The sequence below is a fragment of the Manis javanica genome, chromosome 9 (assembly GCF_040802235.1).
Source record: "Manis javanica isolate MJ-LG chromosome 9, MJ_LKY, whole genome shotgun sequence".
In the NCBI taxonomy this organism is placed as follows: domain Eukaryota; kingdom Metazoa; phylum Chordata; class Mammalia; order Pholidota; family Manidae; genus Manis; species Manis javanica.
Window position 1 is genome coordinate 115,721,573 of NC_133164.1, and position 21,044 is coordinate 115,742,616.

Below are 21,044 nucleotides of genomic sequence, written 5' to 3' on the forward strand. Positions count from 1 at the left end.
GGCTTCTAGCCTTTCCCAGTAAGGACTCTGCCTGCACACAGTCTGTTCAAATGCTAGCATTTCCTTTCAGAATTGATTCTCTTTGTACTTCATTTCTAAGTTTTTTGAGGCAAATGATCAGGACTTTTTATACTCTTTTGCTTCTGTCTCTATTAAAAGCTCTGGTTTTTCACCCACAGGTGCCCAAGCCAATGGGCTTGAGTAGTTACAGGGGAGAAGGAGGATTGGGTGCAGATGACGTGCCCAGCCTGGCATGGCACTTGACTTCTAGTGGATACATGGCTCATTCTTTACTACACCTCTGTGGGGTGAATCTTATCTCTAGACACTAGGTAATCAGGATTTGTAACTCAACCCTTTTCAGGCTTATGAACACATATTGCTAGAAAAACTTGAGAAGCAACTGGTCTTTAGACTACATGTAACATGACAGAAGGGGATATGAAGTTCCAGAATATTCACACTGGCAGGCATCACCAGAAATCAGGTACAGCTCTGACCACTGCACTTTGCAGAGGGGAACATGAGGTACAATTAGGTCCAGGGACTTTCAGGAGTTCATATAACAAATTAGTGGCCATTGTGGCCTAAGAATCTAGGTCTCCTTATTCTCAACCACTGCTTTTGGATTAAACTACAGAGGAAATACACTTTGAAGACATAAAATATATATATATGGGCAGATGTAACCCTTTCTTTCACAAAATTTGAAATTCATGTTTTCTGAAGTCGAATCTGTCGGTCTTCACCTCTGTATATTCTTCTAACGTTCCGAGTGAACTCTGATCTGATGTCTCTCTCATCTTCCCTCTTGCTCTCCAGTTTATTTACACACAAATTCTCTAAATGAAAGAGATGGTCCAAAGATCAGAACGTGGTGTTTCCTTTATGTCCACTGAGGACAGCTTGAGTGGGAGGCACCGTGGTCATATTCAGAGTTCACAGTGAAGTTTTCAATCTGATGCCTCAATTATTTTTCATGTAGGAAAATTTCATCAATATATGGCAAAATTTTGCCATAATAGTATTCTAAGTGCTCAAATAAGTATTTTGCTCCAACACCAATTTCATTATCCATATTTATAGTTAAATTCATAACTTACATAGCTTACTTGTCAACCAAACTGAAAGCACTTAAAAAAATCAAATGAATGACCAACACTGAGTTATTACTTCAATGGATTTTAAGAAATAACCAGAAAGAAAGAATTTCCTTTGTTTTGTTTTAAAATATGGTTTCAATATTAAATATTGCACATCTCTTTAGGGAATATTACAGATAGTTTCTTCCTGTTAGTCTGCACAGAGCAGCTTTCTCCTGCCCTCTCAAAATGGCAAATAGTGCTTCATTTTTTTACCCTATTTGGACCTTTAGTAACTGAAGTCCTCTAACATCTCCAGGCACAGTTGGGATTAGATTGGCCCAGCGTCAGGTTTAATGAGGCATTTGCGGAAACCACTACGTGGAATTCAGGTTCTTCCAGTGTTGCCCAGGATGGCCAGCTTGACATTTAGCTGTCACGCATCTGTTCACTTCTCTTCTAGATCTACCCAGTGCTGAACCATATTTACTCTCCTGTCACTGTGGCCACTTAGGATTTTGTTCAACAGGAAAATATTTTCCTACTTTTGTAAGTCATATATTACCTAAGTAAGAAATATATTAGGTTGCTGAGAAAAAAATTGCCAGCACTATATAAAAAGATGGATCCTCATCATAATCTATAACAACAGAACATATTCAACATAGCAGTCCTATGGTAATAAGGACAGACTTACAATGGCTAATTTATGGTAGCAGATGTCTTCCTCTTTCAAACAAGTGCAAGCATGGTAAAAAAATGCATTACATTTAATGAGCTTGTACTAAGTGCTAGACATTAGCTAAATGCTTTAAGTGCTTTACAAGTGTTATGTAATTTGGTTTGTATAGCACATTTCCTGGGCAGGTATTGGTAGGTGTTACTATGCCCACTTTTTATATTAAAAAACTGAAGAGGACTGAGTAGGCCCAAAGTTATAAAGTGTCAGAGCCAGGACCCAGGCACAGGTGAGACTGCCTTCTGGGTGTCCTTTACGAGGTTCGTTTCCCCAGGTGTGTGTCCCTGGGAAATTCCTGCAGGCTGGTGGGTTTCGCTGCTCATGTACTGCCAAGTCAGAAGCGACACTGTCTTTGATCTGTTTCACATAGAGGCTTTATTGCTTTCATTACTCTGTCTAATTTAAAGTATCCTCCAATTATTTCCTACCTTGAGAGAACACATTTAGAGTTGTGTACCTTCAATTTAGGATTATACTTCATTACAGCCAAAATATACCATTTGTCTTTGTGCATAAAATCTCCATTGTACTTAGGTCAGTTTTTCTCTGCATCTTGAGACTCAGCTCCTTCCAACTTGCGCACTTAATGGAGAGGAACTTTGTGATCCTTCTTGCAGGGAAAGGGAAGATGAGTTTCAGTTGAAGTTAAATTTTTTCCTGTTTGAGACATGCAAAGCGGTCTCTCCTTTAGGTAGATGATCTGTGAACCTCTGCCTCAGCTGTTTCACAGCAAGTCTAGATGGGTATGTTCATTTTGTATTCCACTGCTGACATTAGAGATGGGGATACAGTTTTCAAATACTGAACAGTTTTTTCTATATTCCTCCCTCTCATCCTGATTTAGTCCCTACTTTAATGTTTTTTTTTGAGTAGAATTAGCCTTCATTCCTTTCTCCCATTTCCCTTAGCCACATGGTCCCCAGGTACTGTTAATTTTTGTTGATTGTTGAATCCATTCCTTTCTCTCCCTGGATGGTACACCTGAGTTTGTCCAGAGTACATCTTTTCCCTCCTGAATCAAGGCCATTGCCGCAGTTACTACCAGATACAATCTGTCAGTGGTACTATAGAGCAAGCTTTTGCTTTTCCTGAAATACAGGACATTTTTTCACTGAAATACAGTTCTTACAAAATATTATATTGGTTTCAGGTGTACAACATAGTGATTCAACAACTGTATACACAGTAGTAGCGGCTCACCACGGTAAGTGTAGTTAACCATCTGCCGCCCTACAAAGATATTACAATATTATTGGCTATATTCCCTATGCTGAACTTTTATCCCCTTCAGCTATTTCACCCATCCTTCCAAACCCCACCAGCCTGTTCTTTTTATTTATGAGACTATTTCTGTTTTGTTTGTTCATTTGTTTCTTTAGATTCCACATGTAAGTGAAACCATAGTAATCAGAGTAAACTTTGAACAAGCAAATGTGATCATGACACTTCACAGCTTCAAGTAACATTTCCATGGCTCCTAAGTGTCTACAGACTAAAATCACTGACTTCCTAACTGCTCCCTCCCCATTTCATATTCTCTCTCTCTGCTCATAGTGTATTTAGCCAAATTGAAGAGTTACTCTTTTTCAGACTTGGGGTACCTGTCCTCAGAATCCACAGGGAATAGCTCCTTTTTGTATCCAAGACACACTTCCTTGGCTTCTGAGTCCAGGTTGGCTGCTGTTCCTAGGGTCCCTGTAATGCTTAGTGAGAGGGTTCCAGAGCATCTTCATGCCTGACTTGTCTATCTCCTCCCATAGACCCTGCCTTTGGAGACAGGGACTGAGTGTTACTTAATCATTGCACACATAGCCCCTCGTAAAATGCTGATCTGACACAGAGAAGGCAGACCATCCTTGCATGCTGAGTGAAACTATGAATGACTTGAATGTACTCATTAGTGGGAAAAAAATTGATTTTATTTTTGTCATTACCCATAAATATCTTCATTGGACTTTGATTCCCCATTTTTCTACAGTTTTAGGATATTTTTCTGAGATCCAGCCTCTCTGATTTTTCTGGAAAATGGATATGGCACAGGTTAAAAATATTTAAATTATATTTTCAGGTTAATAGCCTTGGAGCTATATAAGGGCTTAAGAAAAAAATCAAAACATTTGCTTTTTAGAATCTACCTAACAACAGAGAAAATGCTGCAGTGGATATTTCAAGAATGCTTTGTTTTTAAAATTCAATTTCAGTTTAAAATGTTCTACTTGATATCTAATTTACCTCAATCACTGACTTGATTTTACCAGTTATAAATCTTTTATCATTTGTGACTATAAATAATAGAGTAGGTTCATAAATGCAAGTTCAAATTCTGACCTTCTGCTACTTGGAATCTGCATACACCTCTGATCCCACAGCACATAGATTCAGACAAAATAACAGGTAGACTTCTCTCATCCTTCAGATCCTAGCTTAGATGTCGCTTCCAGTGACATCTGTGTCTTTGATCACCAGACTGCACTAGAACCCCTGTATTTTTCCTATTATTTCACTCTTTAAAACAAATTATTTCTTGGCTTGAAACACTTCAGAAGCATCAAATGTACTTACAAAAAAACCCCAAATGGTTCTCATGGCACACAAAGCAAGATATGTTCTGACATCTGCTCACCCCTTGAAGGATCAGGCTGTCTAATCCTTCACTCACGCGGTAAGAAGAATCACATGGTCTTTCTTTCCCTTCGTTGCAAACCTGCTACCCTGTTCCTGAAACATTCTGCCTGCCTTCCTCCACCTGTTGGGCTCCTACAGTCCTTCATGTCTCATCCTCACCTGCTGATTAGAGTAGGTACCCTTCACACGCTTGATTCTTTATTTTTAATTGAAGTATAGTTACATACAATATCTTTTTAGTTTCAGATGTACGTTAGTGATCTGATATTTTTATATATTGTGAAGTCTAGTAAGTCTGGTTACCATCTGTCACCATACAGAGTTATTGTCATATCACTGACCGTGTTCCCTATGCTCTGTATCATATCCCTATGACTTCTTTAACCGGAATTTTGTACCTCCTTAATCCGTTCACCTATTCTGTTTGCCATTCAACCACTCCCTCCACTCGTTACCTGTATCTATGAACCTGCTTGTTTTCTTTGTCCATTTGTTTTGTTCTTTTTTAGCTTCTACAGATCAGTGAAATGATGTTATTTTTTCTTCTCTGACTTATTTCACTTGGCATAATACCATCTAGGTCCATCCATATTGTTGCAAATGACAAGATTTAACTGTTTGTTATGGTTGATTGATAGTCCCTTGTGTATATGCACGTCTTCTTTATCCAATCAGCTATCAATGGACTCTCCGATTGCTTCCATCTTTAGCTATTGTAAACAATGCTGTAATGATATGCAAACATAGGTATGCATGTCTCTTCAAATTGGATTTTGTTTTTTTTCAGATAAATGCCTAAAAGTGGAATTGCTGCATTGTATGGTATCCTATTTTTAATGTTGTGAGGAACTTCCATACTGTTTTCCATAGTGGCTGTACCAGTTTACATTCTCACCAACAGTGTACAAGGGTTTCCTTTTTTCCACATCCTCACCAACAATTTTTGTTTTTTATAGTTTTGGTAATATCCAGTCGGGCAGGTATGGGCTGGTTTTCCCCATACCTCTTAGTGGTTTTCATCTGCATTTACCTGATGATTAGTGGTATTGAACATCTTTTCTTGTGCCTCTTGGCCATCTGTATGTCTTCTTTGGAATATGTCAAGACCTCCATTTTTAATTGGATTTTTTTAATATTGTTATACAATTCTTTATATATTTTGGATATTAACCCCTTATTGGTTGTATGATTTGTAAATATCTTCTCCCATTTCAGTAGGCTGCCTTTTCATTCTGTTGATGGTTTCCTTCACTGTGCTGGTTTTTAGTTTGATGTAAACCTATTTGTTTACTTTAGCTTTTGTTGTCCTTACCTGAGAAGACTGGTCCAAAGACACATTGTGAAGACCAGTGCCCAAGAGCTTACTGCCTGTTTTCTTCTGGGAATTTTATGATTTTAAGTCTTGCATTAAAATCTTTAATAAATTTTGGATTTATTTTTGGGTATGGTATAAGATAGTGGTCCAGTTTCATTCATTTGCATGTGGCTGTCCAGTTTTCCCAGTGCCTTTATTGAAGAGACTGTCTTTTCCCTATTGTATATTCTTGCCTCTTTTGTTATATATTGACCGTATATGTATGGATTTCTGAGCTCTGTATCCTATTCCATTGATACATGTATCTTTTCTTGCCAGTACCACACTGTGGTGATTACTAAAGTTTTGTAGTATATTTTGAAATCAGTGTGTGGGATTCCCCAGCTTTATTCTTCTTCCTCAAGAAGGGGTATTTTGGTTCCATTTTAGGATTCTTTGCTCTAATTCTGTGAAAAATGTCCTTGGTATTTTGATGGAGATTGCATGGAATCCATAGATTACTTTGGGTAGAATGGACATTTTACCATTATTTTTCCCAGTTCATGGTCATAGTATATCTTTCCATTTATTATGTTGTCTTAAATTTCTTTCATCAATGTCTTACAGTTTTCAGTGTACAGGTCTTTCACTTCCTTGGTTAAATTTATACCTAGGTATTTTATTCTTTTTGATGCACTTGTAAATAGGATTTTTTTCTTAATATCATTTCTGAATGCTCATTATTACTGTAGGGAAATGCAACTGATTTCTGTATGGAAATTTCATATCCTGAGACTTTACTGAATTCATTTATTCTAACAATTTTTTGGTAGAGTCTTCAGGGTTTTCTATATATGTCATCTACAAATAGGGACAACTTTACTTTTCCCTTTCTAATTTGGATGCTTTTTATTTCTTCTGGTTGTCTAATTGCTCCAACTGGGACATGCAATATGATGTTGATAAAAGGGGTGAGAGTGAACATCCCTGTCTGGTTCCTGATCTTAGAGGAAGAGCTTTCAGCTTTTCACCATTGAGTATGATAGCTGGGGCTTTGTCATATGTGCCCTTTATTATGTGGAGATATGCTCTTTCTATACACACTTTATTGAGAGCTTTTATAATAAATGAAGGTTGAATTCTGTCAGATGCTTTATTGGTATCTACTGAGATGATCATATAACTTTTATCCTTTGTTAATATGGTATATCATGTTGACTGATTTGCAAATGTTGAAGTATCCTTGCATCCTGCAAAGGAGTACTGCATCGTCATGGTATATAATCTTTCTAATATATTGAATTCAGCTTGCCAATATTTTGCTGAGGATTTTTGTACCTACACTCATCAGGGATATTGACCTATAATTTTCTTTTTTGATGATGTCATTGTCTGCTTTTGGTATCAGGGTAATTACTGGCGGCCTCCTAAAATGCATTTGGAAGCATTTCTTCCTCTTTAAATAATTTGAGAAGGATAGGCACTAATACTCTAAATGTTTAGTAAAATTCACTTGTGGAGCCATCTGATCCTGGACTTTTATTGAGAGTTTTTTAATTATTTCTTCAATTTCATTACTTATAGTCAGACTATTCAGATGTTCTATTTTTGTGAATCAGTCTTGGAAAGTTGTGTGTTTCTTGGAAGTTCCTGTTTGTTGTCCTGCCAATTGTTCACAGTAGTCCTTTGTAATTGTTTGTTTTTCTGTGTTATCAGTTGTAACTTCCTGTTTCATTTCTGATTTTATTTATTTGGACCCTCTTTGTTTCTTGGTGTCTGGCTAAAGGTTTATTGATTTATCTTTCCAGGAACCAGCTTTTAGTTTCATTGATCTTTTCTATGGTATTTCTAGTCTCTCATTTATTTCTGTTCTGCCCTTTCTTTCTTTCCTTCTGCTAATGTTGGGCTTTGTTTATTATTCTTTTTCTAGTTCTTTTAGGTGTAAAGTTAGATTGCTTATTTGGGATTTTTCCTATTTCTTGAGGTAGGCTAGTAGCACAAGGAACTTCCTCATGAACTGATTTTGCTGCAGCCCATAGATTTTGAAAAGTTGTGTTTCCATTTTCATTTGTTTGAAGATTTTCTTTTTGATTTTCTCAACTATTAGTTGTTAAGTAGTATATTGTTTAGTCTCCACATATTTGTGTTTTTCCCAGTTTTTTTCTTGTAATTGATTTCTAGTTTCATACTGTTGTGGTCAGTGAAGATACTTACTATGATTAGAGTATTGAATTTATTGAGATTTGTTTTATGACCTAACGGGATCTATCTTGGGGAACGGTGCATGTGCGGTTGTAGAGAATGAGTATTCTGCAGTTTTTGAATGAAATGTTCTATATGTATCCATTATGTCTGGTCTAATGTGTCATTTAAGGCCAGTGTTTCCTTACTGGTTTCCCATCTGGATGATCTATCCATTGATGTAAGTGGTGTAGAGTCCCTATTATTATATTACTGTCAATTTCTCCCTTATGTCTGTTAATATTTGCTTTATGTATTTAGGTATTCCTATGTTGGGAGCATAAATACTTATAAACGTTTTATCTTCTTCTTGTATCGATTCCCTTATCATTATGTAATGTCCTTTTTTATCTTTTGTTGTAATCTAACATAGGTATTAGACTAGGGTGTGGGTTAGTAAAGTAACACTAAAATACTCTAAAGATGATTAAGTAAAAAACATTTTCCAGTTTACACATCTAGGTATGTAGCTGTTACAGACCACAGCGAAGTTTAGAATAAAGGGACCCACTAACTGCTCGTATGGTGTGTGTTTACACCTCCAGAATTTCATCTGTACCTTCTTAAAATGAACTGCATTATGATTTTGCTGGTGCCCAGCACAGTTTCCTACAAACCCAGAAAATGTTGAATTGAATATTAGGAAGCTGATTTCTAAGACCAGAAATCAAGGTCGATAACATGCTTTTTGGTGCGGCAGTAGTGTTCTAAGTGCTTTCCTTACATCTGCTCTTCTTCTCCTGTATCCTTAGTCCAGTCAGAATGATTTGTTTTGAAAAACAAGTCTGATCTATCAGGCAGTCCTTAAATCATGTTAGGTTTTGGCCCTACAGGATCCAGTGAGTGCCTGCATCTCCGACCTGACCTCCCACCTCTGTCTTTGCTGTCTAGCCATGTTGGCTTCAAACCTTTTCTCCCTGTGCCAAGTATAATCTCCCAAATCACCTCCCCTAAGATAAGCCTTGTCTGGATCTATTTCTCTTTAAAATACCATATTTTTAAAAATGGTTTCATTTTAAAAATGAATCTTTATTTCCCTGTCTCAGTAATTATCACACTTCTCCTTTTATATTTAATCATCTTATTGTTTGGTAAATACCTGTCTGACCTACTTAAGTATAAGTTTCTATAAGGAAATGTTTTCCACCTGCTTCTCTGTGCAGTGTTACACCTAATGCATGTAATAAATGGTCAACACTTACCTGTTGACTGGATATGTAAATTCATGAACAGGCTGCACAGTGTAAGTGCCACATCTCTAGACTTCAACTAGACCTATATTCATTTCTTCTGTCTCTACCCAGAAATATAGTCAATATGACAGAAAAGACATTGGCTAAAACCTTTTCAACTTTATAATCTTGCACTTACTTAGGCATAAAATATTATTTTTAATATAGGGATTACCTCCATAGTCCCTGAAGAGCAGTTCATACTTGTTCCATGTAAAGGTAAAGAATTATTTTTTATATGTGCACAAGTAGTTAGAAATTAATATTTTTCCAAGTCATTAAAATGTTAAATTCTCTAACGTAAAACATTTTGTATTTTTCTCAGCTTCAGATAAGATTGGGAAATAAACTCCATAATGAGTATCATACCTATGGGCTAACACACCCATAGGTGCTTTCATGCTTCATTTTTACCAAACATTATGCCAGAGCATCAAAAAGCAAGTTTATTGGTAGTGTGAAAATACATTGATAATAGATTATAAGAAATAATTGTCTTACATATGCATGTGTGCATGTGTGTGTGTATATATACATATATACATACATGACAAGATTTATTATAACTACATGAAGGAAAGAGAATTGAGAATTTTGAAACATTTTACCTACCAAGACATTGATTTAAATTAAAAGAGCATCTAATTATTACATAATTTTTACTTTCCTTATATACCTTCATTCCCTTTTATGCCCATTCATTTCTGCCATCCTTTTGTACTCAATTGGACATTTTCTCCCACTCAATTTTGCTTCCAACATGGGTAACAGATTTCTCATGTTCCCCTGCTGCCACCTGACCACCCATCACAATTCTGACGCTCACCTCCACCTTCTTGGTTTGACTTCTCAATAAGAAGCCTTTTTGGGTCCCTCTCTCTTTTTGTCACAATTACTTTTATTGTGGAGGAAACTATGTAAAAAGTTTCAGGAACTGAAGTTATACGTATGTCTTAAAACTCACTGATGTGTCTTTCTCTGAGCCAGCCTGTGTTACCTGGGCTCTCGGCTTGTGTCTTAATGACCTTCTGTGGAGGTCCTCAGCTCAGCGTCACAGGAAGTGCAAAGGTTTGAGGTACATGGAGGTGGGGTTTGCCTCTCCTCTAGTTACTACATTTCATTTTGTTGAACACAGGCAGGTTGTTTCACGTGTCTAAGAAAACCCTCAAATGGGCGACTACCTATCCCAGAGAATTGCTGTGTAGGTCAAATGCACACCTTCATTTCTCACCTCTCCTCTCTTTCATTTAATATTTAGTATGCCCTTTAGCATATATTTGCTACACCTTCTACTTTGTTTTTCCTTGGTGAAAGGGGAAACACAATGTCTTCACTTGCTTGTGTTCATGGAATTTTGAATTAATGTTTCTGATAAGCCAGAGGATAATGCACACTCTTTTGAAAACCAACAAGCGCCTGGCATTCTGCTACCTTCACTTACGTTATTCCCCAATCTCTGTATCTCTTTAACCCACCCTGTGAATGAAGCAGTTGTCAGGAAATGTCATGTCTAGCTAGGCTCAGTTAAAGTTGATTCTCCAAGATCACACAGCCGATTTGTGGACAGGCTGGATTCCTAGCCAAGGCCTTTCTTGACCCCAAAGTTATGTATTAGTTTTCAAGGTCTGAGCCAGAATGTTACAGTAGAAAGGCATGGACCCCAGTTGAGAACCCCAGTTTTTGAAGTGGTGGCAACGCTAGTTCTCAGAAGACAAGAGACAAAAGTTGGAACTCCACTTAACAGAGAAGGGAGGTAAATGCCAGTCTGAGAAATGAAAAGCATGCAAGAATAAGCTTTTTTGACCTACAGATCTGCCATCTTGATGAAGCCAGTTGAGAACATTCAAATGTAGTAAATAAGAGCAAAAGAAAGAATAGGCATAGATGTGCCATGGCAACGTAAGGTGGCCAGAAAGTCTCAGAAATGGATCTCCATGTCTAACTGGTAGACTGTCAGTAGAGCTTATGGTGAACAATAGGCCAGGGTCAAATGGGCAAAGGTGGGGAGGGGATGAGAAAGGAGAGTCAGTGCCATAATAAACAGCTGGTTTCACAACCATTTCCAAACATCTCCACTAAAAATATCTTCATCAATCACAAGAAAGCATATAATTTTCATTGAAGATAATACAGTCATTTAATTAAAAATTGAAATACAAAGTACCTAGATGCTTAGGTTTTCTTAAGGCAGACAGAATATGAAACAAGCCTCACCCTAGTCTTTGCATTTAATTGCTCTGAACCATATTGATGTCCTTCCTGGTGTCATATTTTCAAGTGTGTTCTTAATGCCAATTCAAAATGTCTTCTATTTTAAATATAAATATTGTAAACAGCTTTTTAAAAATAAGCTGAGAGTAAAAGGCCTTTTAGACCTTCCATAAAAAAAATTGGCTTACATAATATTGTTTCAAAAATTAGATATTTGTAGACAAAGTCATTATATGTTTTGAATTCCAAAATTCAAAAAAATCATTTATGCTTCATACTCACCTAATTAGGGGGCCATGAAATCTACCGATGTGTTCCCAATTCAGCTAGCATTTGGTCACTCATAGCCAAGAACAGACTCCTTCACACTGGTTATAATTAATCAAACATGCAAAGAGTATATTGAATTTGTTTAAACCAAAAAAAAAATAGCCAATGTAGTTCTTTGTTTTCAAACACATCTGTGTGCTTTATTATTTAATTATTAATTTTGATACAAGAAGAAAAATTCCTAAAGGGATGATTGATTTCTTAAATCTATCTTTGCTAATGCTGAAAATCTCACAACTTGGATTCTCTCTCTCTCAGTATAATTCATAAACCACAGTCAGTATTTCATCCTGAAAGTGGGACTCAATTTATGATAGAGAAGCTTTTAATCTTTGTATATGGCTGACATGGTGGATTGTATGTAACAGCTGAGTATCATAGAAAAGTACTAGGCATTTCTTCAAAGAACCTAGCCAAATGCTATAATCCATTTCCTTCTGCAATTGCAGTTGTTAAATAGACCCAAAACATTTACGAATGTCACTTTGCTTTTCCAGCAATTAAGGAGTTCAAAAAAGCCCCGTTGTGTTTCCTAGCTTTGAAATTATTGTATTTATCTTGAACTGGCCCTTCAGTTGACTCTGTCAAATACTTTGCAGGTTATATTCAAGAGACATCAATTCTGAAAGGGTGTGAAAAAGGTTTTCTTGATGTATACACGTGTTCTATTTTAAAGGCATTTTAGCAATTTCAGCCCATCTACTGCTGTGAATTCTCATGCATGTAGGCGGCCAATTCATTTTCCTTCAAAGAGCAGAAATCTGTGATTCTCCACACCCGCCGCCTAATTTCCCCTCCATGAGGGGCAGTCGGCCAGTTTACTGATACTTCCCTTTGCTGTCCCATCGTTTCAGTGCTGATTCTGCTGATCGTCACCATGAGGAGACGAAACAAAGAGCCCCTGATTTTCGACGAAGAGAGAGACATCAGAGAAAACATCGTTCGCTACGACGACGAGGGTGGGGGAGAGGAAGACACCGAGGCCTTCGACATGGCCGCGCTCAGGAACCTCAACGTTATCAGAGACGCCAAGACCAGGAGGGACGTGACTCCCGAAATTCAGTTCTTGAGTCGGCCTGCCTTCAAAAGCATCCCAGATAATGTCATTTTTCGGGAGTTTATCTGGGAGAGACTGAAAGAAGCCAACGTGGATCCCTGTGCCCCACCTTATGACTCCTTGCAGACATATGCTTTTGAAGGCAACGGCTCGGTGGCCGAATCACTCAGCTCGTTAGAGTCCATCAGCTCGAACTCTGATCAGAATTACGACTACCTGAGTGACTGGGGGCCTCGGTTTAAACGGCTTGCAGACATGTACGGAACCGGCCAGGAGGGTTTGTACTCCTAGCCCTGGAACCTTTCTTGGAAATGTACTGAAGAAAAAAGCAAAAGCAAAAAGCAAAAAAACAGAACAAAACAAAAAAAAACCCACTTCGTACAGTAAACAGGAACTCCACTTGCTCAAGAGAATGGATGTAAATATTTCTCCATTTTTAACTGTCTAGGTCTCTGCCTTGGTGAAGCATATCTTCGTGAGATCTATCCAAGGGACTGCAGTGACCACAGACTGAGCATTTGAAGGCTTTTTGATAAAAAGAAATGCTCAGAGGTTTGTGAATAGATAGCAACTCTCAGATACCTGCAAGGCACCTAAGCTCTGTGAGTAAGTAGGGCCCTGTGTTGTCACTGAACACCGGATGCCCTGTACATATACCGTCATGGTACAGCCAGTGAGAGGAATAGAACGCCATGTGCCATGGAAAAGTCCTGGGACTTCTTGCAAATCAAAACTTGGGACAAATTTAATTTACAGTGACGCTTTTAGCTTGCTGGCTTATAAAACCCAGCAGAATTTTATTGCTGTTGATTAGCAAATACATTTTATTTAGCAATAGATCAATTCTTAGAAAATCCTCCCCAATCCTCCAATCCAAGCCAATAAAATTTGGTATAAGGCAACATACACTGTTGTTTAGCAAATAAACTATGAAGTGTTCCAAATAAGAACAAGTAAATCATTCTTAAAGTTTGCAGTCATTTTGAGATGCTTGTGTAGGTAGGAAAGAAGTTGCTGTCTATTCCTTGGTTTTTATTATCTCTTCTGATTTGTACAGGAGAATATCTTTTCTTTTTTTATTTGACACGTGGTGTTATATTTATTTCGGAGCTCCGATCTCCTCTAAATTCAGGTCCATCTTACTGCCTCGTAGTATTAAGTGGGTCGGAACATGCTGATTTTTCTCCGGTCTGAGCTACATCAAGGAAATGAAGCACGAAGATGGAGGGGAAAAAAAAAGCTCAATTAAGCCCTGTTGCAGTTTGCATTTCAGAAAGGATAAAGCTACAAGGACATTTAAGTTGTTCCTCTGAGCCATTAGAATGTACAAAACATTGGAATAAAATATTTGTATTTTAGAAAGATTTCAGAGAGAATTGAGATTTTCTTTGATGCAAGATTTATTTTTTAAGGTCACATGTTCTATATGCTCCAAAGACTTTCGAGAATTTGTTTTTCCCCCAACCTCTTCTGCTATAAAATACTGAGTAAAAGACTCGATTTTTTTATCCAGCTCAATGTTAGAAATTTCAAGTTCCATCTTTCAGTTCTGATGCATATATGTTCCTCAAGCATTAACCAAGCAGTGTTATCTTTTCTCTACTGGTTCGGATGTGCCAAAGTGAGAAGAGTTTCAAGTGATCACATGTTTGAGTTTGAAATGGCTTCTTAAAAGAATTTTTTGATTAAAGTAATATTTCCACTTACCATTTTTTCCCTAGAACACTACTAGTTTAATGTGCATATTTCAAGTAGAAAGATTTTATTTTTTCTCTCCTTTCTCTTTTTAAAAAAACTTATTGTTAGGTTCCTAATAAATCTACAGATAGTAGACACTGTACAGGAAGTCATGTTCTACAAGTACTTTTTCCTGAAAGACACACTGGAAGCAGAATATTAATGTTTGGATTCCATGAGGAAAAACACATAGGATTACGTAACCTTGCAGCCCACCTTTAGAAATGAAATATGTGGAAGTGGCCTTAGCTTCCTCAAAAATAAATACATGAGTAAATTTGACTCTTTGCACATAGTCCTTTCATTTGAATAAAGTTTTGTAGACATTGTTTCATGACTAGATAGATACACTTCTGGCTGTATTAGTATGCATATATATGAAAAATCTATTTTATAACAAAATAAAAGATTCTGTTCATGGCATATAGTCACATATTTAAGTTTTTCAAATTAAAAAAAAAAGTACACTCACCCACTTGAGTAAAATCAGAATGTGGTGCAGGGATTAGATAGGTGTTAAATCAGCAGGGTGCTATAAAAAGAGTTTTGTAATAATCCCCTTGTTCTCTCTGCAAGAAGATAAAATAGTGCAACCTGGATTATGACATCAAAATTGCTGATTGTTGCACATACTAGTAGAGATTTTGGTGTATTTGTAAAAAGGAACATCATTCGCCTTTCATTTTTGACATATATATTTTTTTCTTGCTTTTAAATTTCTTTTTCTATTTACCAGTAATAGTTGGGAGAAGAAAGGCTCAAATCTAAATAAAGATTTGAAATTCTTGCATGTTCGTAATTTCTATTTTATGTGTGGACAGTTATGTCAGCACAGTATTGACTTTGATTCAATTATATTTTTTTAAAAAGTTTGACATGGCTGGAAGAATGTTCCTATATGGAATTTCTATGAAGCACTCTAACTAAACTTTAATTGTAATACCAGTGAGTCTGTTAATTTAGTTTTCCTTTTTTCTTCTGAAATCTAATACTATATATGACTATCTCACATAATATTTACGAGATATGCTGTATTTTAAAACCAGAGACTGGAACAGCTGATGGATAAAAATGAATGTTTACGGAGAACCAGGAGATTCTCTAAAGATACTTACATGAATGCCTGTTATCTAGTCAGTAAAATTGAGTGAGGGACTGGCACCAGCTAGAACAAGCTACCAAGAGTCCATAAGGCACATCTCTTCCCTGCTCCAGTTGCAGTGATACCATTTTGGTAGGTTGAAATCAGCTGTGATTTAGACCTCAGAAATGAGCAGATACCACTTTTTTCCCCCCGAAGAACCAATTGTTAAATGTTTACCAACACTACACTGCTTAAATTACTTTATAAAAGGAAACCTCACAGCTGTAAATACAACATGAAGGACTAGAATATCAAATAATGACATGAAAGGAATTCACTTTCCTAATTCAAAATATAGATGCATGTAGTATCCTGGTATCAAATCTTTGGAGCTACAAGTAGAAAGGGGAGAGGGTCTACTTTGTTACGGGGAAGCAGTGACATTAAGTCAAATTTAGGTATTTTCCATTTGTTCATACGGGGGCACTGTTAAAAACTCAAGTCCACAAAGTAATGCATATTTTGAACAATTCTGAAAAATTTGCATTTCACCTGTTACTATCCATGGAAGTATGCCCAAGCCCCTAGTTTGAATTATCATTATGTAATTTTAAGTCAGCATAAATATAAAAACCAAATGAAGAAAGTGGACATTAGCAGATCGAGTCTAAATTATCGTTCCGAGTTCACAAACCAGATTCTGTGTTAAAACATCACACAATCAACTGCACACCAACAATCAGAAAGGAGACAGCAAGAAATGATTCTCTGTGGAGACACTGAGTACATCTTTCTACAAGCAATTCTTTAGATAAGCCTGGTAAATTTTTCCTTTGACATGAAGCTCTGCAGAAACTGACTACAGTCGTAGTTAGAGTGACTACAGGAAATCAGCAGGAAGTCATAATGTTTAGGAAATGATAGCTATCTTTCACTCTGCCCTCTGAGAATGTGTTAAATTATATTAACTTCATGCGCAACCACATGCACTGGCTACACGCTGAGCAGGCTTTAGCAATTACTCTCATGTAAACAGTGTGTAGTTAAACCAAGTGTGGGTGGTATTTGTGTTGTGGCCCACGTGCCCAAAACAGACTGTTAGCATTATATTCAGATATAGAAATCTCAAGAAGTGTAAATGAATTACATTCCAAGAGACAAAATCCATCTAAGTCTTAATCTTCAAATTTTCAATTTCAGTTTGACATCTATTGACTTACAAACTGCTTTAATTTCCCTAATTGTTTTTAAATCACCATTTAAAAGTTTATTTACAGTTGATCTAATTAAAGTTGATTGAAAGAAAGCTTCAACTTTTAACTCTTTCTGGCCAGGGATGGCTGGATGCCTGTGTGATGTATATGACAATTGATAAGGAAATTCATTTTCTGTTGGTCTGTTGTTTATAGGAACTTAAAGATAGAGTCATTTTTAAGTGATGAATAATGTAAATTGTGTGTATATACAATGGTATATGAAAGTTTGTCAGGGAAAACCAATATAATAATGTTAGCTGACTAATCATCATTGTAATCACAAGAGTAAGAATAATAGCATTTTTCTAGTCTGAGTGATACTGAAATTGTTTTGGAGGAGAGGGATAAACCCTTAAGAAAAAATGGGAGTTATTGAGACTGTGATTTGGCAGGTATTTTAAAGTATAATTCCAGGGGTAATTTTTCAAACAAAACCGAGACAGCCAGTGTGTGATGTTCTGACACTTTTTCATCATTATGCTAAGCTAACTGGTACTAGCTCAGAATGTGTGTGTGTGTGTGTGTGTGTGTGTGTAAGAGAGAGAGAGATTGAGGGGCACTGGGAAGTATGTCTGAAGTGACCTTAAAAGTCTAATATTACCTTGTAAATGCCACTATTTTATTGTCATTTGGCAAGCGCCTGCTAGGCCATAGACCACAAAGTCTTATACTGACTGAAGGGAGAGAGATTTTGTTTTGCTTTGAAAATCTAATTTAAATAAAGAGAAGGGTTTTGGTACTAAATGGAGAGCATTTGGCTGAACTATCTAAATAATTGCCTCATTTTATTTTTATTGTATAGATGCAGTCTCATTGTTAACTCGGACTATGGAGTGGGAGCTGCTTATTATGCAATGTCAGCGAGGTCTGGCCTTTTTTAGGGTCTATGTGGTGTACTGGGAAGTACCCCGGCTCTGTGGTGGTAAAATCTGGGTCAGAAGCCAGTTCCAGCATATTTTTACTGTGCCCTGATTGCCATTCTAATTCTCTGAACCTTTTTATCTTCATGATTAAAATTGAGTTAATTACTATCCTGTCTACTTCAGAGGCTTGTGAGATGATTAAGTGAAAGTGCTGTGTAAACTATAAAACTGTAAAAAAGTAAGGCTTTATTATGGAAAATTATGGAAATTATTCAATAAGTTTGATTATATGTATTGTTATCTGGCAAACACAGATAATTTCTGTTTTTGGAAATACGCATTAAGGAAAATAACCACGCAATTAGTATCCTAAGTTGGGAAAGAATATTCAGACACAACTGGCGTAATTACTGAAGCCAGCACTCAAAAATAGTCATTTTATAAGGTCTATAAAGGTTAGGGTCTCATTCAAACTAATTCAGTCATTGATAAAATTAAAGATTATCAGCATGGGCAAAAATTATAAGCAAAGAACAATTTCTTCCCACTCACAATGAAGACTGAATGACGAAGGCCTTTAGCTATTCCCTGTCTCATTACAGTTCTCAGACAGTGGAATAGAAGCAACTATTAAAATGCCATAATGAGTACACATGAGGTGACCTTCGGATGTTCAGAGGAAATAGAGGTTCTAAGGAATTCAGTAATTGTGAACCATGAGTGGCATATGCATAATTAATTATTTAAAACACTTTTAAGAATTGGAATACAATAATATTTCCTTAATATGAAAACCATCCTGTACTCTTGTTCTGATTATCTGAAAGCACTTACAATATTCAGTAGATTTTCTTTGCCTTTTATTAATGAAGAAGCCATCAGAGATTAAAAACTAATATACCCAAGACACTACTGCTTTGTCAGGGCTGGTCTGCTCATACAATGAGTGTTAATAAACCTACTCATCTCTGTTTGAAGCTCCTATGAACAGGCATTATAAACAAATACATGAAGAGCTGTGTTACTACTGAGGTTGTTGAGAAGATAACATACACTCAAAAGCAGTCTCATTTTCATTGAATTAAATTATGATAATGGTTTGTATTTCTGTAAGAGGAAAAATTGTATGCTTTACTACCTTACTGCTTCAAGCTGTATTTTTTGTGAATATAAACACTATGTTTTTGTACATTAAGATCTGGGATATGTAGTATGTTGAGTATGATGAACACGTCAAAAATAATCCAACTTTTTTTAAAAAACAGACCAGATAACTAGATAGCAATTGCATTTTACCTGTAATAGTAATTTTAAAGGCGGAAAGGGAAAGGAAAAATAACTCACTATACAACTTTATATTAGGCTTCAAATTGCATATATATTATATACTTACAGAATTACATATGCTGAGCATACACACATGCACACAATTTGAGACTAAATGTTAAAATGAAGCACATGGGTTTTAACATTTTGTTTTTATTTAAGATAATTAGGGCTATCAAATCCAATCTCTACAATTAAATTATGTGTACATGCTTTTAAAATATTGCAATTTTGTAAAGATACTCTTTATTATAGATTTCAGAATTTCTCAAAATTTAGAGAAAAGAGCAATTCATATACATAAAATATACAGCGTAATTGCCATAAAACTGTATTCATGATGTTGTATTATAGTTGTATTAAAAATAATCCATTTTTTCTAAAATGTTTTTGCTTACTTGAGTCACTTGAATACATAGACATAAAAGAGTTTCAAAAATGCTAATTCAATTGACTGCAAAATCAATCCTGAAAATGTAGTTTCATTTAGCCTTGGAAAGGAGACACTGAGTAAAAACTTGAGGTCTGAGTGTATGTCAGAACCCGAAGAGATTATTTTCGTTCAGCTCAAGCACTGCCTTTCAGGCAGAGAGTCTCCTAGAATATTAAGTATTAGCCTCTTTTTTTTTTCTTTTTTAGCAGATAGAGGAACTAAAGCACCGTTTCAGAACTCTACAAGCACAGAGCTATGTACAAAGTGCCCAATGAATGTGAGTCAAGTCAGGAAATCAGGCAATGATAATAGGGGAGCTAGTTTATTGCCACATTTTCTTGATGTGTGCTGTGTATTTAAAAAATAAGAAACAATGTTGCAGATTAAGTTATTATCATAGGAAATAATTTCCCAAATTGCTGACAACTCAAAAGACCAGAGACACTGCAGAGGCTGCTCTGATGGTCTTCATCCTCCACTGAAATGGGATGGTAATGCTGCCCCGGCTTCCAACTTAACACCCCTTGACCACTTGGTACAGAAAAGGAGCCTGTGGTAACTGAAGTCTGATGTTTTCTCTAAGTGACTGACTTTTTACATACAATTATCTTAATAATAATGTTCCACAGACATGTCATCTCACAACAATTGAATGTGATACATGATTTTCATTTTTTTAACAAGCCCGTGTGAATTGCCCAAAGAAGGCATTGTGGTACCTTTTTTAATAAAGAAAAATTGAAGCTCAGAATAATTAGAACTTATCCAAGGAAACATTTAACAGGTGATAGAGATGAAAGAAGAAAAAAGCCTTAAGATACTGTGCCCATTATATTTCCTATCATCATAGACCTTCAAGAAAAAAAATGGTGTTCCAATTTGGGGGATAAGAAGAGAATTGAAATTCATTTCAAAAATCAGACTCTCCAATCTTAATTAGGCTTTAGTTTCCTGACAAGGAGTGTTAGACTTTTTTTTTTAATCCTAATTGGAAAATGGCATGAAATTCTGTGTTAAAATGTGTTGAGGAAATCGAAATATTTATATTGCCAGTAAACTGAAACTCCACCACTATGTTCCTAGCCATGCCTAGTACCTCTCCGAGGGGGTCCGCTGTCTGGAGAATGCTCATAGCACAGCAGTATGGCAGACTAGATAATCTCAGGGTCACTCTCTGCTGATTCCTACACCTCTTACTGCATCGTTGGCTCATAAGAGTATAAGGAAAATCTCAACAAGCTCTATACCTTTGCCAAATGAAATAAAGAAAAATTTAAAACCAATGAACTGGACACCACACAGGTGAACTGTACATAAGCGGGGCACACTGAAATATCCCCAGTGATGGCTGTCTGCTCAGTGCTGGGCTTGTGGAAGGCACCAAGGCCCCTCCCTCAGGCCAGGACCCACGAAGCTACTGACATCATTTGAGGCCAGTTGTGCGCCCAGCCCCCAGCCAAATGTATGTTCAGTCAAGTATGAATGAACAATTAAAAATCACCAAACACAAGAGATGACATTCCATGAATGAGAC

The 21,044-nt window shown here is 36.5% G+C and overlaps 1 protein-coding gene across 2 annotated transcripts in view; it reads left to right on the plus strand.

Moving 5' to 3' along the window:
* The window catches only part of CDH7 (cadherin 7), a 116,606-nt gene extending 97,138 nt beyond the window's left edge, over positions 1–19,468 (plus strand). The window contains exon 12 of one of the 2 annotated variants that reach the window (XM_037002383.2): positions 17,691–19,468. In XM_037002383.2, the coding sequence (XP_036858278.1) occupies positions 17,691–17,860 (170 nt within the window). In that variant the 3' untranslated portion in view covers positions 17,861–19,468. Of the gene's footprint in view, positions 1–12,608; positions 15,343–17,690 lie in introns of those variants that run through there. The other variant, XM_037002382.2, reaches the window with a different exon arrangement.
* The last annotated feature ends 1,576 nt before the right edge of the window (positions 19,469–21,044 follow it).